This window comes from Alosa sapidissima, chromosome 1 (assembly GCF_018492685.1).
Source record: "Alosa sapidissima isolate fAloSap1 chromosome 1, fAloSap1.pri, whole genome shotgun sequence".
NCBI lineage: Eukaryota > Metazoa > Chordata > Actinopteri > Clupeiformes > Clupeidae > Alosa > Alosa sapidissima.
In genome coordinates, this window is record NC_055957.1 from 39,453,603 (window position 1) to 39,481,058 (window position 27,456).

Sequence of the window (27,456 nt, forward strand, 5' to 3'; positions counted from 1 at the left end):
TACATACATAATAACAAGACATCAGAGGTGGAAAAGTCTGGCTTCAGAAATTCCTGTGTACTTGTCACAGGTGATCTCACAAATTAGTTGATCTATCTGGCTGAAGAGTTGTGCTAATTAGAATCGGCTGATTTAAGTGAATGGTTGGAGGTGATACTGGTAGGGCATTTACTTTCTGAAGCTGGACTTTTGTACCTCTGCAAGACACCCATGCCAGGCTCCAATGCAATTGTGATTGGTACTTGCATTTCTCATCTCATTTAAAATTGAATTGGTATTCACCTCAATTAATTCCAGTTAAATAACTACAATCCTATGCAGGACAGTGCAAACTACATTCAGGATTAAGAACACACTTACTGCCATGAGCCAGCTCTATGATCTGTCTCTATTCTCCATCAATCCTGGACACAACTGAAATGAAATGACTGAATAGTATTGCAGCAAAAGAGAAACATGTTAACTACTGTACTTAGAACTGTCACAATTTAACCGTTACAAAAAGGTAGTTACTAGAGATGCACCGATATGGAATTTTATGGCCGATAACGATAACCGATATTTATTGGTTTGTTGTGGCTGATACCGATACGATAACCGATAATATTACTCTTGAAAAAAAATTGTGAAAAGTGATTTGGGGAAAGCATTTAATAAGCATAATTTTATTGCAGTAATTTTACCTACCACCAAAGGATGGACAGAACTCATAATAGTCCTCAATAGTGCGGCAGTCAACAACATAACAGTAGCCTAGCCCTACAGTATGTGTGGCTCCTTTAAGTGAACCTGACGTCAGTGAATTGCGAGTGAGTGGCTAGAGAGTATGAATCGTTTTAATTTAGGACTAAACGCTCATAAACGGCTCAGCTGGGAATAAGCTACAGTGTAGTGACCAAATCAGAGTTTGTGAGGGAAACTTATGTTTAGTTTCAACTGAATAAAGCTGCAACTCCTCAGACTGTATCTTATGTCCGTCTACTCTGTTGCGCACAACCTGCTGCAGCAGAAATGAAAGGGGTTAGCCCCGAAGGTTTTAATAACTTATTATGATGACCTGTCTGGAACTGAAGCAGGAATGGTTAGCATATTTCTAGGTAATAATACAAAACCCAAGCTAAAGTAATGCAAATATAATACTAAAACACAACTTAGAACTAGGCCTACTTATGTACTCGTCCCACTAACGAGTTTGTTTATTTGTTTCCCCGACCAGCGCGGTAAAGTGCAAACACATCAGCACAAGACGACTCTAGATAGGGCTGAGCTCCGCATCATTCACGAGAGGATTTTGAGATGCACAGATTCCCAAATGAACGCATATCCACAGATTTTGTTAGAGTGGTGAAATACATTCACACCGCTGACATTATATTGAGGAAAAAGTATAGCCAACCAAGCTCAAGTAGCTCAGTGTAGCCAGACGGACCTTACGTAAATTAGGACTTTAAAAAATATCGGTGCAAATTATCTGCCAGAATTCTGTTATCGGACCGATAATAATATTTTCATTTTTTCACTTATCACCCAATAATATATCGGCCGCCGATATATCGTGCATCCCTAGTAGTTACTCAATCATTCAGAAGAAACCTGCACATAGAGCCACCTGCATATGTTCTTACAGTTTTTAGTTGTGGAATTATATATGTTAAAGCTAGAACACTGTCAGACTTGTGTGTGCATTTGTAATACACCTCTTGGTGTAACATTTTAACTGTAAGAACATTTGTGTCATTCCATAACCCTGTGGTCCACTGACAAACCATCCTTAGATTGTGACTGGCGACAACCCCTGCAGTCCCGAAATGCAGCTTCTATACTTCCACACATGTTGCCTTGCCGAGCCGACTCTTGGCCTCTCCGTCACTGATCAGAAGGGGTTAATGCGTACGCCGGTCCCCAGTGGGGAGAAAGGGTTGACCTTGGCCCACATCAGTGCATCATTCAGAGATATGGCAGACTTCCCGTCCTCCAGGAAGAACACTGGGCCCTAGGTTGAAATAGATTGTACATGTTGTGACTAGAAGCCCAATTTACTACATAATAATTCATACCAGTGGCTTGTTTATGTGTGGAGGTCAGGTTTGGTTTTATGACCCCACAAGAACAATGCATCATTCCAGATGGATGGATGGACAGACAGACAGACATCTACAGTACTGTACATATACAAATGTAACAGGACAAGGTTCTAGCCGGGTAGTGCCATTGCAAGTGGCTCTTGGCATTCAGAGGCGAGCCAATCAGCGTATAGGAGTGGCTACAGTATATCAACTTCAACTTTTAATTTGAAACGCCGACGTCATAGCTGCATAACGTTGTTCGTCCACCTGACTCCTGCCTTCACCGCGGGATCCCTTGTGCTGTTTTGTATGGCAAGCCATTTTAACATTTAACAGCTAGACTGGATATGTGTTGTAGATAGGCCTATCTGTATTTCAGTTTTGCCTAGTCAAAATTAACATTTCAGATATCAGCAACTACATTCTTCCTATCCATAATTGTCATTTCAGATATCCACAAAGACATTCTTCCTAGGACAAATGACGCCACGTTTGTCATTCATTTCTATGGGATTTATCATTACTGATATCTACAATTCAGTTGCAGATATCCACTATGTGAATTATGGATATCTGCAATTGAATTGTAGATATCTGTAATTCCAGTTAGAGATCTACAATTTGATTCTGACTAGTCATAACTCCAGTTGAAGATATCTTTAATTCACCTCAATTAAAGATATCTACTGTACATGTTCCTTTTCAGATATCTTGAATTAAGTTTTGACTAGGCAAAATTATGTTGTAGATATCTGTAACTGGAATTATGACTAGTCAAAATGAAGTTGTAGATATCTCAAACTGGAGTTAGGGATAGTCATAATTTAATTGTAGATATCTATTATCAAGTCATAGATATCTTGAATGAGTTTTGATTAGATATATCTGAAATTGGAGATCTATAACTTTCATTCTACCTAGTCAAAATGTAATTATAGATATCTTGAATTACCGTTTTGACTAGGCGAAATTACATTAGAGATATCTGTAGCCTATTGCTATGCAAATTAGGCCTGCATCTCACTTTAGGCTGTTCAAATCATCAAATCACATAGCACCTGTTAACTGCTGTAATTAGCACTGATTAGCACCATGTCGGAGCAGCCAGAGGGCGAAGGAGTTTTTAATCGTCGTTTTAATGCTGCAGCCCGTGCAAGACAGGAGCTGGCAGCGATAATTGATGATTCAATGTTGCTTTTTCGATTACAGCCAACACCGTTGTTATGAATGGAGTTTCCTGTATGACACTGGTGCATTTAGTAGGCCTACTCACATTTATGTACGAAACTGAGATCAAGCCAGTTGATAACTTGAGAGTCTAATAAACCACAAGGTTCAGAAGTTCCTGAGTTTTAGTTATTTTAGATGTCGACAAGACATTACAGCCATGACTGCTTCTTCTTCTTCCATTCATATAAATAAGGAAATAAGCCCACTTCTTCTTTGCACAATAATTTGCACTAGTCATAATGACGTTTGAGATATCTTCAACTTTTATTCTGTCTAGTCAAAACTGAATTGTCTGACGAGTTGAATGTCGTTTTTCATGACGTGATGGCAGATATCTGTAATTGAGTTTTGACTAGTCAAAACTGAATTACAGATATCTATATCTGTCGTTTCGAATAGTCACAATTACGTTACAGATATATTGAATGACAATTCCAACTATCCAAAATGTAATTGCGACTAGTCAGAAAGACGTTGATATCTACATTGTTAATTCCGGATAGTCAAACTTAACGTTTAAATGTTAAAATGGCTTGCCATAGTTTTGGCCTCCTGCCGCTATCGATGCATGCAGTGACATTCCTGGTAGGTTATTGTGACATTGCGTTCGTAGTAACTTTTCCCGTATGATGTAGGCCTACCCCCAATTATCAGATTTTGTTCAGAAATTTTAAAACAACAATGTTTTTTAACACTTCAAAATAACATTTGCTAAATGAACCTTACATTTTTCAGTAGCCATAGGTGTGTAGATTTGAACAAAATCTGGTTTGGTTCTTAACGGGAGCATTTACTCTACTGATTTATATCCATAGACAGTAAAAGAAATGGACGAACATACTCCGTCGTTTTCAATGGGAGGGCACTGACGCAAATTGAAAGTTTTTTCAGTTGGCTTGCCATCGTACTGCGCAGACTCGCACTTAACTTCGTGACGTTAGCCATCATACTGATCTTGTAACTCGTATGATAGATGGTTCACATAGAAATTCTTCTCACACTTCCTTCACCTTCAAAGTAATCAAAGTAAAAAATGTATTTATGTATTATTATTAATATCATCCTAACAAGTGATATCAAGTCGTGTTAATGGTGAAACTACCAGACATCTTCAAACACAATCATGGTAAAACAAAACAAAAAAGTTGAAGCCTTCGTCTTTCCACTTTTCCGACCTACAGTCAATCCATCGAAAACCTCTGAAATGATTAACGTTAGTTGCCTCTATGTAATGCTTTACCTTAACAATAAATGGTATTGTAGGCTACATAGCTTTGTTCATGAGTTTCCGTGCATAACAGGTCGATTTGATTGGCTAATCAGTCAGATGTAGCCTTCAATCAACCCGAATCCAAACATATTGTAACGTCGGCGCACAAGCGGCTGCTGAGAGGGAGCTGGTATGAGCTGGTGACGAGCGGGGACGGCCACGTGGCTGCTAGCACGCCCGCACTGGACTGTTAGCAGCGTGGCTCCCCGTTGAGTGAGCTCCTGCGGCGTGCACACCACGTGAGTTGGCGGTACTGTCGCACTGAACTGAGTGGCGGGCGACGCGCGCCGACGTTAGCATGTGGCTACCTCGTGGTCATTGCCGAGGACGGCAATGGCTTGGGGAGCTATGTAACGTCGGCGCACAAGACATTGTTAGCGTTCTCCCACGCAGGGCATGCTGGGATACGGGGGTGAACATTTGGGGGTTTATGTCTGTATTTCTTCTAAGTTATAAGTCTAAAGTTAGCGTCTTTATTGTGACATGTTTCCCTTTTAGTTCTCCCTCGTGTGTGATCCTCTTTGTGTGGGAGGCTGCGTCCACCCCTGTATGTGTAGCGTGTGTGTGTACTTGACTTGCCCCGTGTGTATTGTGTCCTGTGTCCGTGTCCTTGCTCTCGTTCTCAGCTTATAAACCTTTTGATTGGACAACTGTGTGTGTCGCTATCAAATCGTTACACTATGATATCTAATGGTTGCTTAGATACCGAAAACGCAGTGATTCCTTGTGAGGGCCTCATGCGGGCCTTAAGAAGGGAAGGGATAAAAATGTATCGCACGCCCTCACTATTTGTTCACACAATCTGTCAATCAAATATAGCCTAGTCAAGAACGATCGGGAAGGAGAAGAAGAAGCGAATATTAAATGGTAAAGTAAAATGTTATTAAAGACACTATTATTTTTCATTCGTTTGAAAATAGTTAGGCCTTCAGAGAAGGCCTTGAAGGCCCTGGCGGTCCGGCATTGTGTGGTTGTGAACTGAATGTGTGTGTTTCCAATTGTGAATGGGCAGTAACCAGAGGATAGCTAGTAGCCTGTGTCATGCCAACGTGCGAGAAGAGCGTTAGGCCTTGCTGTATAAGATAAGTTGTCCCTTGCCCACTAGTAGGCTATTTGTGAGTGCATATACTGGGTATTGTGTGTATTCGGATTAGTGGCTCCTTCATTGATCTTTCTCTCTCTTGCTGGACAGGAGCTGCAGGCCAATTGGGTGGCGGGCTATCTCAAGGTGGTGGCGTCCCTTCACTTTTCCTGCTGTGGTGCATGTGAGTATTTGGTATTGACGTGGTATTGATGTTCACGTGTGGTGTGTCTTTAGACCCTCTCCTCTGATAAACTCTCCAGCCCTGGGTAAGCTCTAGCCCTGTTCCTGGCTCTTTCCATCCTTCATCAGCCATTAGTCTACTGAGCACATTCTGGTCTGTGTGTGTGTGACTGCGTGTGTTTAGCCTATACATGTGTGTCCAGGCCTTGTAGGCCATGTATGTCGGTGCCTAGTGGCAGAGGTTCTGACTGTCTGGAGAGAACCAACTCCCTGTACATTTTTTAATGAATGTAAATAAAGACAGTTTATTTTTGAAACCACGCCTCTGGTTTTCTGTGACCACGAACCTGTGTTGCCTGGTTGGGCTTCACGTAACATATAGTCCAATTGATTGAATATTTTGAGGGGCAGGGCCTCAGATGGCCTAGTCGACATGGTGCAATATAGAGCAACCTCCCACTTGCCACACATCCGTGCATACATACATACATACATTACATACATACAGTACATATACATACACACGTAACGGTAACGGTATACATACACATTATCGTTGCAGTCGTAATTGTTGTTTGTTTATTTAAAGTTTAAGGACAATCCAAGTAGCCTGGGCTATTCGAAGTGTCAGTTTACTGTATTGCACATCATTTTTACATTGTTTTGAACTTCATTCTCAATCTGATGGATGGTTTAACAGATATGTGAATAACACACACACACAGACAGGGGAGTGGCTACAGTAGAGCGGCAAAAGCTAATGTGTGTTTAAATATATGTGTGATATATTTAACAATATCCAATGCATATCTTATAATGCATATCTTATTCAAACAACATTGAACTTGGCACTGCACTTACTTGTGCCCTTAGCAAGACACCTGCCAAGTTCGAAATCAATCGGATGAATGGTTCAACGATATGTGACACACACATAAACAGACAGACTTTCCTGTCATTTATAGATAGATAGCCCAATTGATAGCACTGTCATCCATTCCCAGTAGGGAATCTGTTGTCATTAAGATTGTATATAAGTATGTTCTTACTTATTCTCGTGTCATCTTAAAACAACAACAACACATTGCATTTATATAGTGCTTTTCAAGGCACACTTAGTCAGTTATCTAGTCCATTCTAGTAATTTTACATAGTATCACCACTTTATTGTGTTACGTAATAGATGAATATTTCACAAGAAATATAAAAGGTTTGGACTGACCTGTATCCTGACTCCAGTGAAGCAGGATATCTGGACTTCCGAGTGGCTGGGCAGGTTGGATCCGGTCACGTAGTCTGGGCCCTGCAGACCCATGTGAGGCTGCTCTGTGATCCTGCTGAGCAACTGGGCGTACGCCTCTCTCTGAGCCTCAGATGGAGGACTGTACGATGGCTCCACCGAGCCCCTGGGGGTGGCGTGGGGTGTGGGAGAGCAAGTAGATGAGGATAACATGAGTGTGTTAGTTACATACACAAAAACAACAAAAACAAAACAGTGGCACACAATATGATGAATCATTTTAAAACACTCACTTAAGAAATGTGTAGAATGATATCTAGTGAAGATTATGCACCACTTATTTAAGGACTGTTTCAATGGACCACCACACATTGAGTTCTCCTGGACATAGCATGATCAGATTTGTGTCCTGCTGCATTTACAGTAGCTAGTAAAATGTTTTTGTATGTATGTGTAGAGCAATACCTCCTGTCCATGTTGGTGCACAAATGATAAGAAACATGTTATTTATAGGCAGTCCTAGCCCCCGCCTTACGTCATCCTGGACAGAGGGTTCACTGGGGTTGTGGAAGGTTCTTTGAGTTAAAGTGTTGTGGCAACAGGTGGGTGTTGGATGCACGTGATATATGTACAGTTTTGGTAGTAATTAATCACAATGCTAAGAGAAATTACTCTGCAGTGTTTCTCAAACATGTTTTCTGATTCTACCTCTCTGTCTCTCATTTTTAGAATGAAAGACTCATACTCATATAGCTCATGCTGGGCCATGTGCTCATGCTGGTCTCTGTGTAAATCAAGCTGAAACTGCTGTAAGCGACATTAGGCAGTTCTTGCTTTCCCTTCCATTTTTTGTGTGTGTTCTATACCCACTTGACTACACTTTGCATGCAGGCCCTCCAAGCCTCTAGCTCCACTGAGAGCTGTTCGATCTGTAAGGGAACAGCTACTTCTCTCCTCTTCAACAACTGACTGAGAGAGAGAGAGAGAGAGAAAGAGAGAATGAAGGGCGGTTAGCAAGGGCGATAAAAAAATGAAAACCAAAAAAACATATACTCGCTGTTCTCAAAAAAATGAGCAGTAGCAAGGAGAGAGTATTTGTACAGAGTATATTATCATTATTACGGTAGTTAGTGTTAGGGCCATTACTCCTGACCGTCTTACCTAGTATACTCATAAAGTGCAGGGACAATACTGATATATTGTCTTGAGATGGCCAGTAGTGCACCAATGTAGCCACAGAGAATGAGCAGCTCATTGCGATGTCTGCAAACACAAACAACATTTAATTTGGTCATTGATTACCCTGTGTCTGCTGTCTTTAACAGAGCTGAGCATTTAGCCATACACAGCCATACAGGTCAGTCTACTTAGTAACACTGTTGCATTAACAAATAAACAACAAATAATTAGAGTCAGTTAAACTATAACAAATGTTAGTCTTTTTAAAAACAAATATACTTTTTAGCAAAGCCCAGAGAGATACCATGATACAAAGACCATGCAGAAACCTTTGCTAACTCCCAGTTCTTTTGTTTGCATGGAAAAAGGTTCTTTCACTTGTGTTTTGTTCTTGCACTTACTCACTACACTTGGACAGGACAAGTCGATCTGTCCGGATATATCCCAGTAGATCAAGAACAGGATAGATGGAGTCCACTGTCCATTCCGAACCAGTCAACTGTTCTGTGGGTACATGAAAAAAAAAACGATTATGGGATTTAGAGTCTTCCCCAATCTAGCACAATTTATACTGTAGATAGGTTATAGTTCGGTTATAGTTAAGGTTTATAGGATTTACAGTTAACTGTGTGGGTTATTGTTCTTGTAAATGTACAAATGCACATTTGACACATTGACAATCTTCCACACTTGGAAAAAAGACCTACCTTTCACAAAAGTCATTCCTATGGGTAAGGCCTTGTCTGGCTCTGGGCTCAGCAAATGATATTTGACAGCATTGAAGACGTCCCCTTCACCCTCAGCAGATTCTGCCAAGTCCTTACATTCCTCTAGACTGGGAAGACCACACTAGACACAATTTAAAATGCCATTAATACCTCCAAATTGGCATTTGATCATCTCTTCATTAAACCCTAAATACAACATGACAATAAGTAATAAAAATAATCATCAATATTTGATGCAAGTTTTTCCCCCCCCCCGACTCACTCTCTCATGCAACTCATCTATCTCAGCAGTACTGCCTGGGTAGAAGGCACAGAGTTTGGCGAGCAGGATCTCATTGTCTGGAATCATCTGGAGGAGCTGGCACGCCAAGTCCCTTGGTGGAAAAAAGGGGATGAGCTTGCTTCACTGACAGTGTGCATTTCAGGACACACTCACACCCACACGTACACAGAAAACCACAGCACATGCTCATGCAGAAAGGGTTGACAAAGCTATGGGGACTGGAGGTTTTAGTAAACTATAAACTATACAGTATGTTATATGTTATATATCATCAGTAAATGTATTTAGAGAGTCAATAAATAATAATAAAAATACATATGAGAAGTGCATGGTGTTTGAGTAATCACAACTACCTGTTAGCCACAGATGGAAAGCTATGAAGAGATGGAAATGGACAGTGAGGTCAAACATGTACGGAAGGATGAGGAGGGGGATCAAAATAAACATGCCCATTTAATGAACAACATTCTCTTTTACAATTAGCCTAACTTGTTGCTGCAATGTCCAAATGACAGACATGAACATTTCTGATCATAAAAACAGTACATTATTATGAACATTTCTGATCATAAAAACAGTACATTATTAAAGAAAAATGTGCAGTGGATAGTAGTACACAGACAAATGACCAGAGAATGAGCCAACACCAAGTAAGATTATTACTGTGTTCAAAATGCTTCTTTGAGCACAATGTCACTCATGCAATACACCAAATGAACACAGGGGGCTACTAAAAGCCGTGGTCTGCAGTAGTCTAACATTTGTTTGGCTTTTACTCAAAACAAGTCTGCTGTATTTTATGATGTTGTTTTGCCACATAAATAATAAAAAAGTGCAATATACAGTATATTACAACTGAAAGCAAATACCTTGAAATTAATGAAATAAATATTCTTATCTTGGGCTTGAAAGTTTCTGTTATCAACAGTTTTTAATCCCTTGACAAACAGTGCAATGCATTTGATTTGAATAAAATTAATGAGAGTTACTGTAAGTTACATTGTGTGATCTGAATTTTTGTAAGTTTTAAGAATGTGCACATTTCTTGTGATATTGAGAATCAATTAATGAACTGATGAATGAATAATGTGGCTGAATAAGATCTACTCTATCTAAGCCACAGAGCACATGTCTAAGCCATCCATTAGGCTGTTAACACATGTCGTGCGAGTGTGTGAGCGTGCAGAATGTGTGTGTGAGCGTGCAGAACAAGTGTGTGAGCATGCAGTGAGTGTGTTAGCATACAGAGTGAGTGTGTAGAGTGAGTGTATGAGCAGGTCTTACCAGGTCGCTGTGGTCATGTACTTCCTGGCCAAGAGTTCCAGTACGTAATGTGTGGCCGGAGCCGCCAGCTCCCCCAGCACCTTGCCCGCATACACCGCCAGCTCCAGCTCATTACCGCGGATAAGGGTGGCCATCGCCAACTGGGGATGAGAAAATACCCATCACACCTGCTTGGTGGAAACCTTTGCAGTTTTTAGTCTGTTCAACCCATTATAAGCACTTCTTTAGTATTTATATTTAGTATTTCTTTATATCATTTATAATATTTCTTCTATAGTATTTGCTGTCTATAGGATCCACAGGATGTCCACTTCACTCTACCTCTGTGTTGTCCACTGCCAGATGACAGCAGGCCGCCAAGACTGCACGTCCATCCTGGAAATACCACTCTGCCAACTCTTTACACACACTATGCAGGAGCCTAGTGTGTGTGTGTGTGTGTGTGTGTGTGAGAGAGAGAGAGAGAGAGAGAGGACATGAAAGGGAAGGAAACAAAGGGGAAAAGATATGGTAAGGATACACATAATTGCTGCATGGGGTGATTAAGTGCAATCAGTCTCAGAAGCACTATGTACAAACCCATTATACGCTTCCATGTCATCATTGTCTGTGCTCGCGTTGTTGTTTGCTGAAGAGGTCTGAGGCACATGGATATTTCCCTCACAAGCACCCTGTTGAGTTATACAGCAGGCAAACCTCTGAATACATTATGCAAACCGAAGTCGGCCGTATTCAAACAATCTGTTCCCTGCTCCGATCCCCAGTACCTGTGCTACGAGTAAGGCTTCCTTTAGCTGGCCTCGGCACATGAAGAAATTCACCAGCTTCTTCACATCGCCCGTGGCAACACAGTAGGGGATGACGTCATCATTACCTTCTTGCATCAGTTGGTCTGCTCTCCTACAGCACATTGAGTACAAGAGTTCATTTCACGACAACGCACACAGAATGGTTGCGTAGGCTAGAGCTTTATCTTGGAAACGCCTGCCTGTAATCTAAGTGCAGTAGCAGCACAGTGGTGTGACATTTGATGATGGAGCACTGCGTACCTTTGCATGAGTTTCTTCCAGTACTTCAGGGACACCCCAGGGGCTACTGATAGTGCCTTGTCCCACTGAGCCATGGAGTGAACAAGGAAAGAATGGAATTTAGTCACAGAAGTGCATGTATGTGCACACTAAAGTATTTGTTTTTTTTACATAAGAACAGCGGCAAATAAATCCCACTGCACTCAAGAGTCTATTAATATGACAAAACTAGAATATATCATCACTAGGCCCAGGAAACTGTGTTGGAACAGAGTAGGGTATTGCACGCACGGTAAGATAAGCAGCCTCATCTTAAATCTTGTTGAAATTGTTGTACAAAAAGTCTAACATATGCATATGCAGGTGCATCTCAAAAAATTTGAATGTCATAGAAAAGTTCATTGTTTTCCCGTAATTTATTTAAAAAACTGAAACTTTCATATAATCTAGATTCATTACACATACAGTGAAGCCTTTTTCGGTCTAATCTTGATGATTACAGTTTACAGCTCATGGAAAAATCCAGAAGCTGAGATGAGCCCTAATCAGCTAATTAAGTCAAAATACCAGCAACGGTTTCCTGAGGAAAATCTCTCAGTCTGGGCTCAGTCAGACCTTTCCATGATATTCTACTTTTTTGAGATACACCTGCGCAGTGTATATTGTGCAGTTTGTTAGAGGACGCTAGTTGGTGTGGTGTGCTGCCGCACCTCTCCCAGTTCCACCATGAGTTCACAGTATCTCTGGATCTGGCCCAGCCTCAGGTGGATCTCTGCAGCTCCCTTCAGCCTCTCCTCTTTGCTGGGGGCCCCAATGCCCCCTCCAAACTTACTCATCTTGACAATCGTCAGCTCTTGGGCCTCAGACTGGGGGGGAAAACACAGGGGGGAAAAAAGCAACAAAAAAAGTGGACATGATGTACTAATGATGTAGAAATAATTTATTTTTAGTTATGCAGGACTTATTTCAAGAAGACAGTGTTTTATTCTAAATAAAATACAAGAGATACATTTACTTTGGATTTAATCCAAAATGGATGTCACAGAGGTAAGTTTTAAATGAGATTGAGAGGCAGTACGGCTTCACTGATCATTCGAGTAAACAGTTGTGGAACTCACGGTTTTGAAGCGAATCAGGTGCTTCATGTGCATGAGGTCCTGGCCGTAGCTTTGGGGCAGTAAGCTATCGTCCTGCCCGTTTATTACCGCCACAAGGTTCCAGAGGTTATGGCTGCCGCCTGGAGGCTTTACAGACACATACACAAGTTTCATTAGTATACTACACTAATATACTAATATACAGGACAGTAACATATACACCATAAACAATGAAATGGGCATTAGAATATTGGTCTTTAGGAATTATTATTAGTATATATATATTCACAATATAACAGTGATTTTATAGGTACAAAATACAATTTACTTATACTTATATATACAATTTCAGACAAATCAAGTATACATCAAGATTCACTTACAGAAAAACACTCAGAGAACCACCTCAGTTTCTTTGTGCTCAGGTCACCAGTGAGTTTGTCCAGTTCCTGCTTGATGTCCCTGGACACTTTCCCACACAGAAGCGGAGCAGCCCCAGGCACCATGGCACGATCTGTTCAATCATGAGCACAGCACAGAATAAACAAGGACTCCAACTCCCATGATGCCTCATCACACTTATGCTTTAATATTCTGGCACATGACAAATCAGCTATGCATCATTCAAGACAGAAATTCACAGTAACATCCATAATCAGAACATAGCATGCATGTTAACCTGTGTTCCCAATGATGTCATCCCAGCTGTGGTCAGTAAGAATGTTTACCAGGAGAGGAGCAATGAGAGGCGTGAGAGACCACAGTCTGACTGTGGAATCTCGCGAGCACGAGGCCATGGTGAAGGGCCGGCTTGGGTGACAGGTAAGGCCTGGAGATTGGAAATAAAAAGAGACCATTAGACTGGCCGCTTATATAACAGAACCTCAGAGCATGGAGTAATTTAAACACAGTAATAGAGTCACACGAGAGGAAGCTCGAAAAAGTGTTCTTTGCTATCATTACACAATTGAAACTGGCTAGGCTTGTATGCCTTAGATAAAGATACATGTATCCATTTCTCTTTGTTGAAGCAGGATCCATAAAATGTCTGGCCACAAGGAAATTATACAATGCTAATATCTTAACAGCATCCATGTTTTCTGATATATCTGAACAAATTGGTCGTCATTATAACCCACCAACCGCCCCCAAAATAGCATTTGACTTCTCTTAAGGCTTATGAATGGGACTTATAGGTGTAGCACCATAGACGTCTGCCCCGTGGTCGTAGACGGTGTCAAGGCAGGTGCCATCCCGGGTGTCCCACACGCGGATGGAGTAGTCCCAGCTGCCGGAGGTGAGCAGATACGGCACCTCTGTGTTCCACATGAGGCCGCGCACAGGCGCCGTGTGGCCACTCAGCACATTGATGCAGGCGTCCTGCGTGTAGTCCCAAATACGGACCGACCTGCATGGAGGAGACCACACAGAGAAAAGAATATAGAGGCTGCTAGCTTCACTTCACTTTATACTTGCACACATTAACAGCAACACAATTTGGGGTGGCACAAGTGGCTGCAGCATCCCTACCACACTCAGCTCCACTCACTTTCTGTCACTTTTCACTGTCCTATCTTAATATAGGCAAAAAGCCCCAAAAATGTACTTTTACTTTACAATAACGGCTTCAAATCAGGATTAGACGCACAGGGTACAAACTTAGCACTAAATGGCATTGAAAAATATATAGATACTAATTATTCCATTGTGTTGCTTTAAAGACATCAGCATGAATTTCTGCTGTAAGTGCATGTTGTGTGTGATGTCTGTATGCTACTGAGACCTTTGAATTTCCCTTGGGGATCAATAAAGTATCTATCTATCTATCTATCTCTATCTATGAATTAGATAAAATATAGTACAGAATGCCAAGAACACCTCAGACTGGTTTGATTCATAGAATCGGCATGACCATTTACAGTATGCCTATGAAGAAACGTCCCGCTGCCCACAGAGGGCTAGCGTGAGACTGTCGTGACTGTGTGAGCGGGGCTCTAGTAAATTATTTATTACCCGTCATCGGAGCCGCTGCAGAGGATGCCCTCCCTCAGTGGGGACCAGCGCACGTGGAACACCTTGGCCGTGTGCCCTGTGAACACCTTGAGAGGCTGGTCGGAGCTGGTGGCCAGATAATAGACGCGCACGTTCTTATCTTCACAGCCTGTGGCTATCATATCTCTGAGATGCCGTGACAGTGGACAGAGGCAGGGGCAGGGAGAGAGAGAGAGAGAGAGAAAGACAGAAGGAGAGAGAGAGAGAGAGAGAGAGACAGAAGGAGAGAGAGAGAGAGAGAGAGACAGAAGGAGAAAGAGAGAAGACAACAACAGGGAGAGGAAGAGAAACATGAGATCCAAGCACAGCCAATGACTGGTTCAGAGAAAGTCAACAAGAACAAAGAGGCTTTTGACAGGAGATCCTCTTGTTTTCAAAACATGAAATATTCAAACATAGCCTCCAGGTTAACGCCGGAGTACACACTATTGGATATTTTGGCTGCCTGCCCCTTTTGCAAATCTAAGCATTAGAGTAGGACTTGCCATAGGGCATTGTGTAAGACAAAAGGAGTAGAAATGAGAACTTACTTATTATTCTGACTCCAGTCACAGCCAAACACTGCAGCAGGATGCTTATATTTGTGCAAGAGTTTTCCATCAATGGTGCGTATTATACTGGGACAGATATGAGGCACAGACTTGTTAAACAAGGAAACCAGAAATTATTTGATTACGAAATCGTTGTAGCAAACACATACTTACCAAAACCCATCCCCACTACAAGTAGCTATTCTTTTTGAGTCCTTGTGGCTCCAAGCAATACAAAATATGCCATTCTTCCCATGCTGTAAAACAGGCATATAAACCCAATCAAATACTCAAATGAAGTATGTACGGTATATATGTATGTATGCTGTACTGTAAATGCATTCTCTTGAGATCTTTCTAGTATTTCTACCAGTCCCAGGATGGAAAAGCCTTATCACAAAGCACTCTCATCAGTACTCAGAATACAACTGAATAGAAGTCTAGTATAAGTATATATACTCTTTTGATCCCATGAGGGAAATTTGGTCTCTGCATTTATCCTAATCAGTGAATTAGTGAAACACACTCAGCACGCAGTGGTGACAAGCACACACTAATCCCGATGCAGTGAGCTGCCTGCTACAGCGGCGCTCAGGGAGCAGTGAGGGGTAAGGTGCCTTGCCCAAGGGCAACTCAACTCACCTCGTTAAATCTTGTAATCATTTTCCCTTTTTTTACATCCCAGATGAAGGCTCCATTTCTGGAAGTTGCTCCAGCAATACAATTAAGATCCCCTTCACACAAATGGTAGAAAAAGAAACATTACATTTTTGGTACAGTCCCTTTCAAAATTATGGCTATACTGTAGAATGAATGGTTTATTACAAATTCGTCAATTTTACCCCCCAAAGCTTTACCAGGTGCCCAGGACAGGGAGTAGACCACACCCTCGTTGCCTGGAGACGTGTAAACAGCAGTGAGTGTGTTGATGTCCCACACTTTGATCGTTCCATCGAATGAAGCGGTCGCTAGAAGGTTTGGGTCGTCTGGCTTGAACTTGCAGTCAAATATGGTTTCCACATGGCCCTGGCAAATAAGGCAGTATGACTCAACAAAATTCACTCAGTGGCAGCTTTAAAAATGACATATAGACATGGCACATGCAGGTAGTATAAAATGTAACATAAAATATATAAATGCAATTTAGAATTGCACATAGATTTACATTTGTACATTTCCCTTGTTGTGACCTGCATGCTTTTAAGCCTGTCCTGTAGTCAGGACAGTCCTACAAACATGTTACTGATGGCATACCAGATCCCTCAAGAAATCCCACTTCTTGGACCCCATGTCATAAAGCCCCACGCCTCCATCCATGAAGCAGCACACCGCGTGGCCGGGGGGCAGGGAGAAGGCTTGGTTCTGGGAAAGGGTCGGGGGCGGCACTGCCTCGCTGGTGGACGATGTGTAGTGGTTCTTTGTTGGAGATATTGTGTTGAAGGCTAGAAGTAGGAAAATATACAGAGAGAGAGAGAGAGAGAGAGAGACAGAGGGATTTTAATTTACGGTAACTTCAGGTGTAGCTTGCAGTCTGAATTCATGTTTTTCTATTAATACGCGTTCATGAGCATGTCGGACACACTTACATTTCTTAGCTGGTGGGGAGTGGAGCACATGCAGTGCGTGGAATCCAGTCTTCTTTAATTTGAAATTATCTAGAGGTGTTGACCGTGAAACATTCCATATCCTCAAGACACCAACTTGGGAGTCTGCCCAAGCAGAACAGAAATAGGTTATAAGAATTAATGACACTAGAAAGAAAAAAAAAAACAATGGTTCCTAAAGGCAGCTAAAAATCCCAAAGGCACCTCTAGCGAAAAGCACACTTGGAAGAGGCTAGTTTAACAAACTATTCACATTAAAAGCCAGTCAGAATCGTTAGACAGCACAAAAGTCAGGGTCACCTCCGGTGATGAACATGCCAGGGGCGCTGGGGACCCAGGCCAGGCACTGCACGGATGCGGCCGCGCTGGGGAAGCTGAAGGTGGTGATGCAGCACAGGGACTCGGAGTCCACCAGCCGGATGCCGTTATGCAGGTTGGCAACCAACAGGTAGTCTGTGGAGAGCGGGTCCCACTCCAGAGCCGTGACGGGGTCCTCCTCGTCCGTGCCCTCCAGGGCCTCTGGCCGCAGCACATGCTTCTGGTTCTTAGAGCCTGGTTGGTGAAAAGGTGACTCAGGGTTAATTCCAGTAAAGATCTTTGATGCACCAGCATTAGCGTTGGCTTTAGATGAGCTAGCTATTCCATTGGACCTTCCAGGAAGCACACTAGCTCATTTGCAGTGCATGCTGTATGGAATTTGAAAAGACTAATTTGTTCTCATTAAACATTTTGAGAAAACGAGGTTGGGTTTTGACATGCTTTGACATGCTTACTATTCTATTACAATGCCACTCACTGCACTGGGGAGATGGTGACTACAAAGGCCTCTAATGGTAAGTCTGGCCACAAACCCTTTTTTCCATTTTGAAATAAAAATATTCATTTTTTCCCCCAGCCATCAAGTAAGAACACATCTCTTGAAAACGATTTAGTAAAACCTTAATTTTACGATGTCAGACTTTTATTAGCTTTTCAGTTGCTTCCAAGATTATGTCGATTAGAGTATATAACTACCTACTGCTAATATGGTGCTAATACAGTCTTAATAGCCTCCTGAGAGATGTCAATTTGAGCACTGGACTACCGGTACTTCTGCTTTCTGTGACCCTCACCACCAGTGTCTCACAATCACTGAACAAAAAAACTTGGTTTGCTATTGGTTTAATTTGGTACTGAAGATCCTGCCACACCTGTGTTTTCCAATTAGTGAACATTAGTGAATCTCTATGGTAACATTAGTGAATCTCTATGGCAACCCGCACTGTGTCACTCCACCTTACACACCAGGCAGATGTGGCCAAATGTGGGGGCAGTGGCCAGATGACTCCTCTCCCTCCTTACCTGGCTGAAATATGGACAGGCTCCCGTCCGTGTGACCAAACACCACCTTGCCTTTCTTGACAGGATGCCAGCGGAAGAGGCAGATATCAGAGAGGAAGCTGTGGGCGTCCTTGTGGACAGTGACCCCAGAGTCGGGCCCCGAGATGGCCCAGACATACAGGGGGCCCCGGTGAGACACAAACGCCATGCTGTCATTTGCATTCCAGCACCAGCTCAGAGATGAGGGGATACCTAAAGGATAAGTATGTCTTCAATGTACATACCTATACAACCACCCCCCCCCCAGCAACACACACACACACACACACGCACACACACACACACACACACACACACACACACACACACACACACACACACACACACTATAACAATCAATCCTTCTTATACATAAAATAAATGTAGAACACACAAACACATACACACCCACCCATCCACACACACTAATACACACACAAACGGGCAAACACACACACATACACACACAAACACACCCACGGAGAGTAAATCTAATTTATGGCTGCATCCCACATTCCATTCATAACAGACACAACGGAGCACATCAACATAAACCCATCCCCTCACTCATCCACCCACACCATGACACGCCACGCCACACACACACAGGACCCATCTGTCCTGTCCCGCTGTAATGGCCAGCGGCAGCAGTACCTTTGGTGTTATCTAGCCTGGCCACAGCCTTCTGTTCCGCCACGTTCCAGATGATGAGAAGGTTATCTGCACTGGCACTCGCAAACACCTCTGCGTTGTGTGGGCACCAGGAGATGGCTGTGATGGTCTTCTTGTGCTCGGACATGATGGCTCGGAGTTTGAATTCATTATATCGGTGATCCAACTGCAGAGGAGAGAGGGAAACTTTATATTTTGCTGCTGCAAACATGCTGTGCATAAGTATAAAATATTAGATCATTTAGTGAAAATCATCTTAGCAATAAGCTAAGATTACCACTAATAATTTGTCCAATACATTCTGCAGAATGTTCTGAAAAACATTGTTTACAATGAAAAGTGAAGAGACCCATTAAGATGGCAGCAGTGTGATTTTGAAACACTCGCCTGATAGATGTAGATGGCGAGGGTGGCACAGTAGGCAAATCTGTCGCCGCTGGCAGCACACACGTCTTTGTTCCAGGGCTGGCAGCCAGCTGCCAGCAGACCCACCTGTTTCACCTGGGACATCTTTATCTGGGGACAGGGGCAGAGATGCAACTGTGGTTATGGTTATGACCATGGTTTTTAGCAGACACTTCTGTCCAAATCTGTGAAAAATATGAAACATTGTCCTTGAAAATGAACAGTTTAAAGTAGTCATATGGCCTACAAAAAATACTAATAGAGATAAACAAAATAGTTTGGACAGAATAATAACAATAACCTAGGCTATACAAACCTAGACTCTGTAAGGAAAATTACATTAATAAATAATAATAAAAACAAGGATTTCATCAACAACAACAAAAAGACATACTTGTAATGTTGATTGTATTCATTTATACACATTATTAGACAATTCAGCTTCATCGGATAGTGGGATATCCTAAATTGTCTCCATTACGTCTGCTACTTCTGTGTTCTGTTGCAAACTGTCACAGAGTCTGATTTTCAGCATGTTGACAGTAGGAGTATGCATCATATTACCCTGGAAACCTTGACATATTCTACTGAATCTCACAACTAACTATGACATGTAATTTTTGTATACAATTTGACAAAGTTTCCAATGCACTTACAAATATTTTTGATGGAAGAGCATAAAGGTAGGTCTGTAGGTGAATACACAATTATACACACTTTAATAGTGATTGTAACAAGATATTAAGATTCTAGAACATGCAAGACATTCTCTGCAGTCTTACTCTCCGCACAGTCACAATCATCCTGACACAACTAGCAGACCTTACTCCAGGGACGAGTAGCCTACCTACACTGACCATAATGCCCCGACCCAAAGGTAAGATCAACAGATACCAATAACCACAGAGGATGACCAACCACACTGCAACATATCCACCTCCAGCTTTCACAATTCCAGTTTCTGGGTAAAGGAGATGTGAGACAGAGGCACTACCAGCTAGCGCAGCCAAGCTCACGGCCACTGGGATCAGCCTACCTTCACGTCAGCATCACTCTTACAGAACCATTCAAGGGTCTCCATGTTGATGGCGACAGATTACTTCCTCCTCTACAGTACTGTATGATTGTGTGTGTGCGTGTAGAACACACAGAGACAAACAGAGAGAAAGTGAGAGAGAGATAGAGAGAGAGAGAGAGCACGATCAAGACAGGGAGAGAAAGGGAAAGATAGATAGCTTGGCAGAGAGAGAGAGAGAGAGAGAGAGAGAGAGAGATCCCGCTGCTAAAGTGGCTGTAGTCAATTCTCGATAGCGAGTATGCTGCCTGTGTTAAATCTCCTGCGTGCAAGCATGTCTTAAGCATTGAGTGTGTCGGTCTCTGCTCATTGACTGGTGTAGCCTGCCCGCGAGGGAAGAGGTAGCAGACAGGGGCAACAGCAGATCCCCTGCCCGTAGCCAGGCAACTGCAGATCCTTTTATTTAAATCATGTGCCTTTAGCTCCCCCACACCACCTACCCAGCAAACACTCAGTCACACACAGAGACATGTGTACACCTACTTCTGACACAAGCTCCATTAAGGTGTTTCACTTCTTTCTGTGTCATGATTCATGCATCATTCCTGTTCTTCTTCTCTCTCTCTCCCTCTCTCTCTCTCTCTCTCTATCCACACACACACACACTAACACCTACATCCACACTACAGACACAAACACACGCACAATCCTCTTTCTGACCAAGAAAGTCAGCCAAAACTCAAATTTGCTCAGCTCAAACCCTGACATCACAAACACACACATACTCTCTAAGTCTGAACACATCAACAACAGTCTATTTGTATCCATCCCTTTTAAATATCATATTGACATATAGATCTGTACTGTAAGTAAAACAAGATGCTCATCCACTGTCCCCTCCCTGATCTGACTCCGGATCAGACAGAGTAGGGTGTGTGATTATGTGGTTGGTGTGTGTGTGTGTGTGTGTGTGTGTGTGTGTGTGTGTGTGTGAGTGATGTCAAGGTGGACAGAACTCTGCTGACCTGGCCCCTCACACGGCGGGCGAGAGGAGGAGGCAGATGGAGAGAAAGAGAGGTGCAGAGGATGTGACAGGAATCAACACAGAGGGACAAGCAGACAGAGTGCTGTGTGTGTGTGTGTGTGTGTGTGTGTGTGTGTGTGTGTGTGTGTGTCTGTCTGTCTGTCTGTCTGTCTGTGTATGTGTGATTGGGTACGTATGTGTGAGTGGGAGAGTGAGTGAGAGATTGTGAAAGAGAGATGGCTGTCATGGCTGTTTCCAAGGCGATGAAGACGGGGAAGAAGAGAGGTGATTGAAATGAAGTGGTCTGCATGAGGAGTAGCTGAGAGAGAGAAAGAGAGAGAGAGCATAAAAGGAAAGGAGGAGGAGGAGGACGAAGAACAGAAAGAAAGGATCATGAAGGAGAGGATGAGCTGGAGGAGGAGGAGGAAGAGGAGGAGGAGGAGGAGGAGGACGAAGAACAGAAAGAAAGGATCATGAAGGAGAGGATGAGCTGGAGGAGGAGGAGGAAGAGGAGGAGGAGGAGGAGGAGGAAGTGGGATGTTTTCTCAAGAAACAAATGAATACAATGAACAATGAAATCACATGAGCTGTGCATGCATACTTCTATTCTACACACTGTGTATGCAATTTTGAATATCCTCTAGTACATCGTCCTACACCCAAATCAATTGTTACTTCATGCTCACATTAAGGGAACTAGAAATTAGAATATTTTAAGAAGGCCAACTTTCTCTCTTTTGTCCATAATCTGTCCTTTTTTATTTACAAAATGTAAAGCAAATGTAAATTGCCTTTAAAACTGAATAAGTCTTAATTTGACCTTCCCAAGGTGGCTCAAGGTTTCAAGGGTCTAACTAAGTGGTGAAGTAGTACAAAACTGAAAAAAGAAAAATTACAATCTGCCCCCCAGGGTATTCCTGTTCTATTCTTATTGAAGCATCTGAACAGTTTAACTTGACATCACATGTAGCCAAGCCAATACAATTTCTTAAGATTAAAAGAGTTATAATAAAGATAAATAAAGATAAAATAGATTTATAGATTAGAGACTGGATCATCAAGGAGAAAAAGGTATTTTCTAGACACAAACTAGTTAAGCTAGCCTCAGACCATGCTGTCTTGGAAATTCACATTTATTCTGTCCTATATTTGGTATTAACATATTCTGTATTTTATTAACTTGCCTTGGTAAGTATTTACAAGCCAGGATTAACCCAAACACAAGTCTACCCATGCTCCTACAGTACACAGACATAATGCTCCTACACAGTCATAATGCCAGTGATTTTGTTCAGAACACAAAGGTAATGTTTCATACTACGTTTGATACAAATCACACTAGAGCAATTTCAACAGCTATAGAAACTGTACAGTACATGTGTTCCATGCCCATATACAGGCATTGGCCATACATTAGACATTCACATTTATTCATTTAGCAGACACTTTTATCCAAAGCAACAAACAACACCAACAAGGAACAACATTCAACCTACAAGGCAAAGGAGACCTTAGGTATCAATTAATACTACATCCATCAATACTATACTACATCAACTGGTACTATACTACATCAATCAATAATTGGCCATGCCTGAATGTCAGCCCTTTGCAGCCGATTATGGCCACAGACTGCAATAACAATGGCATGGAATGTTAGTGGAGGTTTTTTTTGCAGGAGTAAAACCAGAGCGTTTCAGGTGCTGCGAGCAAATCACTCCGCCCAAGTAGCAGTGCTTCACCTGAATGAGAACATAGTTCGAAGTATGTACAGTATACATGTAGGCTTAGAAAATTGCTGTTTCTCATTTTACATGGGTATTTGTGCTATACAAGTCACTACATGTAAATAAAAAAATGTTGGAGTTCTTTTGTCACTTTTGGGAGCTATAGGCTATTTGGTTCTGACCACCTCAATGAAGTATGCTAAGCTAGACTAACCGTGGGTGCGTCAGACTTAGACAAGAAGGGTATGTATTATCTTATCTAACTTTGGGGGCGATGGTGGATAAGCTTATTTTCCCCAAAATGTTGTTGTGTTCCTTTAAAGTAGCTGCCAATAGTATAGTCAATTGGGCTCCATATTCCTTATTTTTTCAGTCCACAGAGAACTTGTATAGTTCAGTTCAAAACACTGTTTTTCAAACTGTCCTTGCTGTCTCTGTCTGTCTGCAGTACAGACACTAGTTTCTTTCCCAACAGCATCAAATCTAAAGGCTGTCAGGCCAGTTCAAATGCGCTATTTTGAATGAAATGCCCTAATGTTAATGAAAATAAATAATAACGTAAAAGACATAACAAAGCATTCAAGCCACTGGTGCACTGTTGGCATGATGACCTATTTACACTGCAGGGCTTTTGGACTATTGGGCTAAGACATTGCTTTCTGCCCAGGAATTATTTACTGTAAGCGTGCAATATGGCCATCAGGCTTGAGTGGTTAACTGGATTAATGTACTTAGTAATCAAGGCCAATCAGACACTCTCCTAATGATTATTTAGATGCATGCCCTTCAAATGTAATCATTCAGTGAAGAGGCACACCCTGGAAAGCAAGCACAATGCTCACTCATTGGAGCTACTTGAATTAATGGTTTCCAGAAAAAGAAGCAAAGTAAAGCAATCCTAAGAAAAGGAAAATAGAGAGAAGAAATTACAGTGCAAGAATAGCATGGGGGAAATAAAGTGTTTATCAATTCTTATTCAAATAAGAATCACATAGGATATTGCCGGGACACTGCATGAATGCCCAGCGGGGCTTCAGAAACCGGGAGATGTAAAACAAAAGTAGCCTCGTTCTCTACTCATTCATTAAGGGTTAAATTGAATCACTCAGATGTGGCACTCCATTACTATTTTGGCTCCTGACTATAATCACTTTAAGACCTACAGTCTTAATTTACTCACGCATGCCTATTTGCAGCCTGATATCCCACGGACACATGTGTTTCTGTTTACATTGTCAGAGGGCCTGAGTGCAGTGGCACATCTACACACACTCGAGCTCAGTCCTCCAGATCAGCTTGGATCAGCGTGATTGAAAGTGAAAGAGATTCCGAGGGATTCTCTAAATCTCTCTCCTTCTATTGGTTTAGAGCTCAGACTTCAGAGGCATGAGGTACAGAAGGTGTCAATTACTAGAAGGACTGGACATGTGGGGTAGCCGGGTATGTCTAAGACTTAACATACACATACTGTACAGTACCATGTGGCATCATTAGAGGGTCAGAGTTGAAAGCAATTGGAGCAATGGAACAATGTAGCATAATCACATTATTTCTTACTGGTAGCCACAGTACCACTATGGCACGTACAAAGCTTCACATTTCACACCTCACACATTTTCACAATCAAGCCCCTCTAATTCATAGTGCTGTATGGTCCATTTAATCAGCCCTGGTTGATTACTGTATTTGAAATAAAATAACAGTAAATAAAAGCTTATAAATGTGCTTGGTCGGATGAATATTGTGTGACACAATAATACTGTACAAATACAGCTAAACAAATAAATATAGTATATGTAAGTATATAGTATATCATATAAATATATGTAAGCTCTAACAGTTTCAATTGTATTCAACTGCATATGTCCCAGTGTACCTCTAGGCCACTACCTCTCACCCTACTGTGAAATATGAAACAATTTACATGAGTTTAGACATTTATAATCTCAGAACATCTAGAGGTACCCCAGACTGAACAGGGCTGTGTTTCCCAAAAGTATTCCTCAAAATTAGTTTGAACACTTTATCACCATAGCCACCACACAACAAAACGTATGACTGGCACATGTCTGGCCTGATATGCAACTGAAACTTTACTGTTGCATGATTCATGTTTATGGTATTATGTATTGATTACATGTAATATCCTTCAAGAACAGCTGATTTCTCACCCTGGTTGTAAGAGCTACCTGTTGCAACTCTTAATAGGAAGTCAGACTGTTTATTGTGTCTGTAGAGAAATGACTATGAATATCACCTTCATTATAATATGTCATGGTTTCCCATAAAACTCAAACTGTTCACAGTTTTTGGTCTGTTGAGGGAAGAGGCTTTGCCTCTTGTGGCACTGACAACATCTAACACTGTACTCCCTGTCTCCAGGGATCTCATCGGCTCTAATTACAAAGGCTACGCATGGTAACAGTGGAAATGTTAATGGACGTTAGGCTGGTGGTGACTCTAGAATGAACTGTCTCCAGGGCACTATACCTCCTGAAGTCACGCTATCTGTAGCCTATGTGATGCTCTCAGACATGTAATAGAAACCATTCCAGTCTGTAACAGAATTTCAAGGACTGCTGCCAAATGCATTGATCATGTGACTGGTCATACATGCTGTTCATGATGCCTCACATGAAAAAACAAACAAACAATTAAACGAGCTGATCTAGCAGGCTATATAACATAGGCTGCATGTGCTTCCTAATACAACAGCTATTACACATTGTGTCAGAAGTTGTAGGCTTCATCATGTGGGGCGGAAGCTGCACTGAATACAACAGGAAAGCCCTGCAGCGCATAGTGAACACAGCTGGAAGGATTATTGGTGCTTCACTCCCCTCCCTGAAGGACATTTACACCTCCCACCTCACCTGCAAGGCGACCACAATTGTGAGTGATGCAAGTCACCCCGCTCACAATTTGTTTGATCTACTGCCCTCTGGGAAGAGGTACAGAAGCCTGCGCTCCCGCACCTCTAGACTCACCAACAGCTTCATACACCAGGCTGTTAGGATGCTGAACTCTCTCCCCCCTCCACCCTCAGCTACATAACATCCTGGACTTTGAACCCACAATGGCTGCCTTGCACTACTCCACTTGTACACTTGCACAATTTGCAACTTGTTGTTGTTGTCCTGTTGTCCTGAAAACACTTTTGAACACACTTCTGCTGCTCTTACATAACTTGCACCACTATGCCACTTGCATACTTCAAACAGAACTACCTCAGTCATTTATTGGCCTGACTTTTGCACTATTATATTGACTCTGTCTACTGTATGCACAATTGCACAATTTCAACCCAAATTTTGCTGCTCTTATTTCTTCATTGTATGCGCCTTCTTATTTATTTTTTATATTGTTTACTTGAATGTTATGTTTGTCTGTGGACCTAATTGGTAAAATAGGTCTTGTCTCCACCGTGGGATAGTGGGAAACGTAATTTCGATCTCTTTGTATGTCTTGACATGTGAAGAAATTGACAATAAAGCAGACTTTGACTTTGATGTGCCGTGTGACGTCTAACATGTGTGTCACCATGCAGGATATCACAGGATAAATGTTCTTACTGTTCAGTCTTATTGTTTACATGTATCTCATGAGTAGCCTACATGTTGAATACCCAGCCTAGAAGCCTTTAGGCTAATCGGTAGTGTGAGACGTAAATCACAGTACATTGTTCTTACATTCGATTAGGCTAAGCAACATGTAGACATTTCGATATACGCTTTTAATGAACGGAAATGACAAATACTGGTGCGTAAAAAACATGGAAACGCTTACCGTTGAATCTGTTGGTGGACAGCGATGTGGTGCTGAAATCAGGTGTATTGCTGGTCAGAAACACTTGGCTCATGTAGTTTGTAGTAGCTCCTTCCGGATTACTTATATGATTGGTTAATTCAAGAACATATAACTGCATTTAGCTAAATGATTGGCTCTCGACCATGTCAATCGCAGGTACCCACCCGTGTATTTAAAGGCTACCTATGCCAATCATTGACCAAATCCCTACCGACTGAAAAGCTAGGTGGTGCTTGGCACCATGGATACGTGTGTTTGTAGGCTAGTTTGTAGTGTTACTCAATCGCTCAATTGCTTTGCTACTGGCGAGGCAAGTGAACTTAAGTGCCTTCATTTCAAAACATTGACAATAGCCTACTTACATATCAATCCTGCATTTCAGATTAGGCTATAGTCTTTTGGGGATATGGGGAGTGGATTTTCCATGAACATTCCATTCCATGGACGTTTCTGTTTATGTTATGTGCTACCCCCCGATTACGAGATCACACATCGGATTTTTAGTTACACTATAGTAACGCTTTTAGTAACCATCCTCTCGAACAATGTCATATGAAATATAGTGGCAGAGTCGGCAGTTTCGAGCTGTTGC

General features: G+C 42.0%; 1 protein-coding gene across 6 annotated transcripts; it reads right to left on the reverse strand.

Moving 5' to 3' along the window:
* Nucleotides 1–1,495: 1,495 nt before the first annotated feature.
* wdr17 (WD repeat domain 17) lies at nucleotides 1,496–26,927 on the reverse strand. 6 transcript variants are annotated; one of them, XM_042056889.1, is made up of 30 exons: nucleotides 26,844–26,927; nucleotides 19,274–19,402; nucleotides 18,869–19,052; nucleotides 18,197–18,427; nucleotides 17,156–17,407; nucleotides 16,838–16,960; nucleotides 16,506–16,693; nucleotides 16,094–16,277; nucleotides 15,894–15,985; nucleotides 15,426–15,508; nucleotides 15,252–15,338; nucleotides 14,683–14,847; nucleotides 13,875–14,077; nucleotides 13,349–13,498; nucleotides 13,053–13,183; nucleotides 12,691–12,816; nucleotides 12,283–12,438; nucleotides 11,594–11,658; nucleotides 11,312–11,444; nucleotides 11,124–11,215; nucleotides 10,866–10,965; nucleotides 10,545–10,684; nucleotides 9,614–9,634; nucleotides 9,240–9,351; nucleotides 8,957–9,098; nucleotides 8,651–8,753; nucleotides 8,232–8,333; nucleotides 7,941–8,039; nucleotides 7,053–7,236; nucleotides 1,496–1,993 (listed from the first exon to the last, which is right to left on the reverse strand). In XM_042056889.1, the coding sequence occupies exons 2-30, from the start codon at nucleotides 19,394–19,396 to the stop codon at nucleotides 1,874–1,876; spliced, it is 3,891 nt and encodes a 1,296-aa protein (XP_041912823.1). In that variant the 5' UTR covers nucleotides 19,397–19,402; nucleotides 26,844–26,927; the 3' UTR covers nucleotides 1,496–1,873. The 6 variants fall into 6 exon arrangements, with proteins under 6 accessions (XP_041912823.1, XP_041912798.1, XP_041912789.1 ...); XM_042056864.1 differs by lacking the exon at nucleotides 26,844–26,927 and adding an exon at nucleotides 20,328–20,461 and having other exon boundaries at nucleotides 16,109–16,277; XM_042056855.1 differs by lacking the exon at nucleotides 26,844–26,927 and adding an exon at nucleotides 20,328–20,461.
* Between the last annotated feature and the right edge of the window lie 529 nt (nucleotides 26,928–27,456).

Coding starts and splice junctions, on each gene's coding strand:
- wdr17 (XM_042056855.1), bottom strand. CDS start 20,372: ATGGAGACCCTTGAATGGTTCTGTAAGAGTGATGCTGACGTGAAG. Junction 16,961..17,155: donor TGGCATGTTCATCACCGGAG/GTGACCCTGACT, acceptor CTGCTTGGGCAG/ACTCCCAAGTTGGTGTCTTG. Junction 13,499..13,874: donor CCACGGGGCAGACGTCTATG/GTGCTACACCTA, acceptor TCCAATCTCCAG/GCCTTACCTGTCACCCAAGC.